At 37.7% G+C, this 8,251-nt stretch overlaps 2 protein-coding genes across 2 annotated transcripts; one reads left to right on the top strand and one right to left on the bottom strand.

The window, feature by feature from the left end:
* Positions 1-1,363: 1,363 nt before the first annotated feature.
* LOC145635583 (trihelix transcription factor ENAP1-like) lies at positions 1,364-3,413 on the top strand. Its single transcript, XM_081686890.1, has 2 exons — positions 1,364-2,425; positions 3,095-3,413. Exon 1 carries the CDS (start codon positions 1,448-1,450, stop codon positions 2,414-2,416), a length of 969 nt encoding a protein of 322 aa, XP_081543016.1. The 5' UTR covers positions 1,364-1,447; the 3' UTR covers positions 2,417-2,425; positions 3,095-3,413.
* A 149-nt stretch (positions 3,414-3,562) lies between these two features.
* Positions 3,563-7,937, bottom strand: LOC145635584 (ARF guanine-nucleotide exchange factor GNL2-like). Its single transcript, XM_081686891.1, has 2 exons — positions 6,940-7,937; positions 3,563-6,684 (listed from the first exon to the last, which is right to left on the bottom strand). The coding sequence occupies exons 1-2, from the start codon at positions 7,935-7,937 to the stop codon at positions 3,642-3,644; spliced, it is 4,041 nt and encodes a 1,346-aa protein (XP_081543017.1). The 3' UTR covers positions 3,563-3,641.
* Between the last annotated feature and the right edge of the window lie 314 nt (positions 7,938-8,251).

Raw genomic sequence — 8,251 nt, 5'->3', positions numbered from 1 at the left:
ATTTAATCTACTACGTATAAAGTAACCCGACCAAAATAAGGGTGAACTATGGTACCGTTGATCAACTATACCCTAACATGATTTCAAGTAAACCTTGTATTGGAAAGGTTATCAATCCCATGTTGTAACTCTAATGAAGCGGAAAAAGTATTTTTCGTCTCGAAAATTAAAATAGAGAGTAATTATAAGACCAACCACGTACAAGTCCCCTATATATAAACAATAATTGAGAAGTGAGTTGGGTACTTGGGTGAGTAAAATATGAGAGGTGGGCCTCGCAAGCCTGGAAGAGCAAGGAAGTTAATACTGCCATATTAGCCCATTGGATTGAAGATATTAATTGAGTTACAAGTCTTACAACACATGTAGAATACAACCTGGCTAACATAAATGATTGGTTTGTTCTTTTGGGATCGTAAAAACGACAATTCATATAGACAATCCTATTTTAATTTTACTTGAGGTTTTAGTTTTTATTTAGGGTTTTATTGATTCAATTCGAACTATCTTATATACTTGGTTGACAATCATTATCAGAAAAAACTTACTAATATACTTGTATTAATATAAAGGTAGAATAATTTACACTCCTTGATTTCATAATATAAAAACTATAAGCTTCAACCATTGTTTGTTAGATTAATATTCAAATTTAAGCAAAAAGAAAGATCTTAAAAGTAATCATGTATATTTCACTTAAACCAATATTTATGATTTCTATTATATAGGAAAATCTCTTACATTATTGTTTATAATTTTTCTTCTTCTGCTTGAACGACTTAATCCCATAAGCGGAGTCGACTACATAAACCAGTATGAGAACTTTCCAAAAAGGTTATTCATCTTTGTACCACTCTCAATCATTGTTTACAATTTTTTATTAAAAACACAACAGTTATATGTGCTCGATGAGAGTAACCCAACTAAAAAAAAAAAAACTTTCAAAAGGATGTATAGTATACTTTTGTGTGTTTTTTAATTAGACTAGAGGTAAAGTTGACTCTATTAGTTGGTTTTCAGATTGATTTAGAGTCGATTGAATTCTAAGTCAATCAATTTATCATGTAAAACCGATCAATTCTATGAAAATTCAATTTCGAGTAAAGTCAGATGATTTCGGATACAATTCAGATATGGATTGATAAATCGGATCGAGTCATATTGTCAAATCTGATTGCATAGACTTTAGTCTTTAGAGCATGAACTTTGTTGGGCTTCAGATTCAGAACTTCTAATGGATCAAAATGTCAAATCCCCTCAATAAGCTATCCAAGCCAAAAGGCAAAAAATTAAAAAGAAAAAGAAAAAAGGTTGGTTAAACTGTCGCAAAACTGCCAACTACATTCTTCAATCATCAATTCTTAGCTATAGTTCTAGGGTTTTTCTGGACAACAAAAATCCCCTGCAATTTCATCAAATTAATCTTCAATTCTCCTTTATTTTATCAATGGATCGTCGATCGAATTACCCTTATTCTCGCCGATCAAAACCCCAAAAAAGTTACGCCGAAGAAGAAGATGATGACGATGAAAACGACGTCGTTCTTGGAGCAATCGACGATTCCGATGAAGAAGAAGATGACGACATCAATGACGAAGACTTCAACGGTCCTGGGCGTCGCCGCACATCCACTCGACATCGCCAGAAGCAGAGAAAGCTCTCTACTTGGAATTACCATTCTACCCCTAATTCCTCCGGCATGGATTCCGATTGGTCGGAGCAGGGTACTTTCGTCCTTTTGGAAATCTGGGGTGAGAGGTTTCTTCAATTGGGTAGGAGTAGTTTGAGGAGTGAGGACTGGAACGAAGTCGCTGAGCGAGTTTCAGAGGCGACGCGGTCGAAACGCTGCGTTTCGGATTGTAGAAGTAGGTTGAATGCATTGAAGATGAAGTATAAGAGAGAGAAAGCTAAAGTGATTGGCTTAGGAATTGGGAGTAGCAAATGGGTGTTCTTCAAGAAAATGGATGTTTTGATGACAATGTCACCTAGGCAATTGCAACAGCAAGAGCAATGTGGGTTAGCTTGTGGGGTTGATTCGGGCGAGTTCGTGTTTATGAACCCGAGAGTTTACTTGGATCATTCTAATGCATCTGATGAGATGAGGGATAGTCCAGGGAATTCGGAGTCTGAGTGTGGGGAAGATGATGATGATGAGGAAGACGAGGATGAGGAAGAGGCGGAAGAGTCGTATAGAATGTTATCGGAGTCGATTAAGAGGGTTGGGGAGATATATGAGAAGATGGAGGATAGTAAGAAGCAACATATGGAGGAATTGGATAGGATGAGGGAGGAGTTTCAGAGAGAATTGGAATTGCAAAAGAAGGAGATGCTTGATCGAACTAAGGTTGAGATTGCGAAATTAGGACAAAAGGATGATCAGGAACAGGACAGTGATTGTTCTGTTGAGAATGTGTGAGAGATGAAGGTTGCTCTTAAACCTTTTTTTTTTTTTTTGGTAATTTTGTTATGTTAAGCATTTGTATATGTAGGTCTGTTAGATGTTGTGATTGAGTGTAAGAAATGGAAGATATGGTAAGGTAGTGTTCAATATATATCCTATACATTTGAAAGTTTGAAACTATATTACTTCTATATTTGGTTTTGAGAATGTTGGCTGAAAATGTGTATTATTACATGATGGTTGTGTATGCTTTAGCTTTGGAAGCAACCAATATTCTATTTGCTGAAGGCATGCTAGTTGTTTTCTGCATCCTTTTCAAGTTTGCATTTTGTGCTCAAATTCGTGGGCACAACTTGAGGAAGAGTGATGATAATGTGATATACAGGTTCATTAACATACTGTATAGATGCAATTGGGGGAGGGGGGGGGGGGGGGGGGGGGGGGAGAGAGAGAGAGAGAGAAGGGATTGTTCTTCAGTAATCTCCATGCTTGTTATGCAGTTTAAAATTTAAATTGAGATTTTCTGTTCATTTTATTGACTAACAAAAATCTTGCCTTGAGAGTACTAGATCTTTGTCATGTGTAAATTAACTATGCTATTGTTTATTTATTTATCTCATTTCCACCTGTAGCTCTCTGCAATGATAGTAGTCATACTGTCATAGTACTAATCTTAAGTTTTACTTTTCTCAGTGGATGCTATTGGAACTTTCGGGAGGGCGAATATGATGAGGACTGCCGTATGTTTTTCGATGGGCTAGCTTGACAGGTGCCTTCTGTGTGCAGAAATGCCTAAATGTGCAAAGCCTCAGGGATGTTTCTTTTCAAGTTTCTAACATGTAACTTTTTCATTGTCCCTTTAGCTTTTGATCTATGTTTTGTTTTGGTATCAATTGGCAAAGCATTAATTTAACAGAAATGTACTGTTATTAGAAAAATTACAGCAATAGAAAAACTTTCTTCAGCATCAGCTGGTTACTATATAATATTTCCATCTTGTTTTTGTGATCTACATTTATTTATTTTTTCTTCCTATTTTCTCTTGTTCTCTGGAATTTCCGTATTTCAGGCATCTAAATGTGCTGGATAAGTTAGTTCTAAAGATTTCGGGTTTGCATTAGGCTAGTTCTCTATATTCTGCTACCAAAATATATGAGAGAAATTTAAAAGAAAGCACGAATACATCTCCCCTTCGATCATCTATTGAATTAGAACAGTATTTTTATGACCATAAAACATTTTACGGAATATATGGAAACATCTCCCCTTCAAGTGATGGAGCTATCCATTGAATTTGGATGTATGTAATATCCCAAAAGTCATCATTTTCTCTTGGCTCCAAAACTCCTGTGTCCTTCATTACTGCAATTATCTTCTTCAATAATTCTGGGACTACTTGCTGCATTCTTGATGGACCGTGCACACCCAAATCTGCTTTCACACAGGTGTCCATCCTTCTTAACAGCCCTAACCAAAAACTCCTGAATCCTGGATTTCCTGATATTGACTTTAAGTATAGCAAAAATACATCAGTTAACAACTCCATTGCATTTTTCAGGGTACCCTCCATGCTCCTCATTTCTCTCTCTGCATTCTCTCTTCTTGAGTAATCCAACATTTTTTCATGCAGATCATCAACCATAGCAAATATTACATGGTTGAAGAAGATGATGGTATTAGTTGATGTCAGCTCTAGATCTCTGGCTAGTTCAAAGCTCTTTTTCAGACTTGCTACTGCATGGTTTCTCACTTCTTCACGTCGTGCTAGACTGGTCTTTCTTAAGGCTTCTCCTAGCTTGACAAATAATTTCATTTTGTCTTCTGAACTGCTTGCGATGCTTCCATTGCTGATACTGCTTCCAGGGTCAGAGTTATCTTTGTACCATTGAATCAATAATTTGACAGAATTAGCCATTAGATCCATCATCTGTATGTTCTTCTCCACCAGGCTGGTTCTCAGGGCAACGAAACCAAAAGCACAGTCAATGCAATATGCATAATTGGTTCTGTTCATGTTTTTCCCATCAGACAATAGCTGAATTATTGCCTTGACTGCCTGATCATAGTTTTCAGGAAGTCGACCATTGGCTGACAGCAATTGCAGAAGTGTTTTCCACCCGATTGGGGTTTGTACATTACCTGGGAATTCAGTTAAAATTTTGCACACTGTTTGTATGATGGTTTCACAGCAGGTATCAAGAATTTCCTTGTCAAGTTTCCACATTAAACTTATTGATTTGAACATGACTTCTTCAGCATACTTGTCAGTTTGGTAAGAAGAAAGGAGCTTGACGCACAATTTAAAAAGGATCATTGCTGCTTTTTCAGCAAATGGCACAGGAGAAAAAAGTGGGAATTGAGTAACTGCACCAATGTAGTCGTAGTAAGCAGGCCAGAAACTGGAAAATCTGTCAATGTTTGCATAAGCAATGGCTCCTACTATATCCCAGCAGAAAGTGACAGTTTCTTCCTCCTCAAGTGCTGTCGTGAATTTCTGCCCTTTTCCTGCCGCTGCGAAGATAAGAGTTCTTCCTAGATTCAATAATGTGTCTACAGGTAATTTTGATGAATTACTAAATATATTCCCTATTTTGCATTGTTGTATGATTTTCAGGTTTTGCTCAAACTCACTTCCACCAGGATTTAGTAACTCTTCATTACCATCCAATAAAAAATGTGAAAGTCGGCCTGTTGCCATGGAGTTGTTTCCTCTGCTACTTCCGAATTTAGAGTCCTCGCTGATGTTCCTTGACTGTAACTCACTCTCTGTTGCCACTAAGGTATCGTAGTCAACCACAGATTGGGGGAGTAGCTTAAGCCTCTTGAGTTTCAACATGCAATCAACTATATTTCTCCAAGCTCCTCTGATTGACTCTCCAAATTTATTTGCAATATTGAAAACAGCAAGAGTTGCCATTCTTGGCTTCAGTTCACTGGAAAATAGATATAGCGTCTCTTCTGCAGATGCATATGGATTCAGCAGAGTGGTGAATTTGCAAAGTGAGGCTACAAGCTCATCAAGGATGTCTTCTAGCCCATGCCGTGCAATTCTAGCCACTGAAACCATTCCTTCTATGCACTCATTAAGGACTTCATCATCGTCAGCATGCTCAAAAATTGCAGAGAGAGCAGAAACTGTAGGACCTGCAATACTTCCAAACATGTCTCTGCCTAGTCTATGGTCAAAGTCGCAAACAATGAAGGGATTCATAAATTTGGATCGACTTATCAACTCAACCCAACGGCTAGGGTTCATCTCAACCAAAGTAGCCGATTGAGCAAAAATGGCAATTGCATGTGTGGCAATAGATTGGAAAAGTTCTGATAGATACTCCCTAGGAAGGTCCTTCCCATTATTGATAGCCCTGTTATTTCTGATGAACTCTTCCTCTGTCATCTTTTTTTTTACTTGTGGATTGTGCTGGTCTGTGTTTAACATGATGAGAGAGTAGCAAAGGATAAACACTGCATCCTTGGTTTCAAAGAGCTCAGATGATTGCTGATTAAAGAATCTTTCTGAGAAAGCCTCTAGAATCCTGTGAATTTTCTGGGATTCTCCAGGCAGCCTGAAACTCTCTAGGTAAGTTCTCAATGCAGTGTCAAGAATAAAGCCTGTAAAATCGAATGTGTGTGTGAATTCGTTTAGCACTTGTAAGTGAAACTCATCTGGGTCACCGAGATAATCTCCTATTGCAGTCTTATTGAGCCCAGGTGTAAAGCGAAAGAAATAGGCAAAAGCTTTTGCTTCTGGTGGATTTGGAATTAAGTGTGAAATTTTAAGGTACTCTAGACCTTTTTTCTCATCTTGATTGAAATGGGTTCCTGCAATCAATAGTTTCTTCTTTTGTGCTTTCCTCAGTCTTAAAATATGAACCCAGTTTTCCAAGTTGTCCTTCCTTAATGGCTCTTCCCAAAAGGGAGAATACTCTGTAATTTCAACCAGAAATGGTTCGAAGGAAACTGTGTTATCTCCATTGTTTACTTTGTCAGCGATGGCTTGGATGATTATGATTAAGCCTTCAAAGGCTTGAAGTTGCAAGCTTGTCAAAGGGGTAGTCATTGGAAATGCCAGTTTGCAAAGGAGCTTGCCCATTTCCTCAAACACATTGCAGCACATGAAAGCGCAGTCATAGTTTACGTAAGTCTCTATTAGAAATGTGGGTTGTCTACAGAGATTGATGATACCTTCCAGTGCTACTTCTTGGTATCGCACCGAGCTGCCAAATTTTGCAACTCTGAATAATACAAAGGTGAAGAATGCTTCAAGCTGGAGCCTCAGTGACCTGCAAGATCAAGGAAACATTTTAATTGTGTTATATGGTTAGGAATTTTCTTCAACTTTCTCTATGCATTGCTTTAATAATATGCAGGCTCTTTACCAATTTATGGGGTTGGATAACTTGATCCAATTTTAATGTTTTTATTCCAAAACAGCCCCCTGTTTTGAAAGGAAAACCAATGCACCTAGACATAGCTATTTTATTTAGTTAAACATTCTCGATTTTAGATTTATCATTGCTCGGAAATCAAGTTCTAACCCGTGTAGGAAATTATATGAGTTCAAGACGGTGCTGCAAATCATTGACAAGATGAGGGCGCTAGAACGAGTTCCATAATGGATTAAATGATGAAATAGATCATCCCCGACCATCCTACGTAGTTTTGGATGCTGGGAAAATCCATCGCCACTCAATTCCAATGCTGTGTTAATCAACATCAAAGCCAGGATCTGGATATCCTCATCATTGCTCTGAGATATGATCCCATCAATCTCAACCATCTGCACTACATTCAACAAGGAACATAAGAACTGAAAAATGTCCACCACACATCGAAGACCAAATCCTTTATTCACAATGTCATTGTCATCTAACTCTTCTGACTCAGACTCAGAATTCTCCCCTTCCTTCACTTCTATGCTATCCAGCCTTGAGAACACCATTTGTGAAATCTCAAGCATAGCAAATTTAGCGGCTCTTTGGAGCAAGTTTCCTCGGTTTGATGATTGCTGCACGACTTGGAAGGTTGTGTTAATCACCCTACAAACACACTCGTCTTTGAGAAGGCAAGAGCCTGGGTGCATCATTATGTTGTTAAGCAGCAGCAGGACCTTCATAAGAATTCCTTCCTCGCTAAGTGGATCTGTCCTCTCGAGCCTGCAGCTTGTAGTGGACATAACCAGGGCATTCATGGCTTCCTGAGCCCCTGGTGTTTTCTCGTCGAATACTTGGATCTTTAAGAGCTTGATGAGCGAGGAGAGAGCAATGTTTGTTGCTGCTGCAGGGACATCGTCGCTCTGTATTACATCTAGGAAGGGGGAGAGGTATATTGAAGGATCTATGTATTGCCATTCTTGCCGAGGATTGAAAATGAGAGATCTCAATGATTTCAAGGATTGTTGAAGGATTGCAGTGTCATGGTAATTATCTTCTGAGGCGGATAGCTCGTTATTGTTTCTTAATGCTGCTAAAACTGAACCTACTTCTGTGTTAATGGTGCATGAAAAACCAATATCTTTCTTCATCTTTTTGGTCATGGCATTTTTCTTTCAAGAAATTTTGATTTTAATTTTACGTTTTTTTTTTATAACCTAATTTTAGGTTTATTATTATTATTATTATTATTATTATTATTATTATTATTATTATTCTTTTATTCTTTTCTTTCTAAATTTCCCTTTGTATTTGTTTCCATATGTTTGTTTACTGGACAAAAGTGAGAGAATTAGCTTCATGATTGAAGTAAAACGAGCGTACTATTTGCAAAACAAGTGGTTGTTTATTAGTCTTCACATTAATCTTTATTTTTAACGAGTTAAGATTGGATTTGTGGCTATAATAAATAAGCTAA

Source organism: Chenopodium album, chromosome 6 (assembly GCF_948465745.1).
Source record: "Chenopodium album chromosome 6, dcCheAlbu1.1, whole genome shotgun sequence".
In the NCBI taxonomy this organism is placed as follows: Eukaryota; Viridiplantae; Streptophyta; class Magnoliopsida; order Caryophyllales; family Amaranthaceae; genus Chenopodium; species Chenopodium album.
Note: the sequence above shows the minus strand (reverse complement) of the source record. Positions and strands in the feature narration are given on the sequence as shown.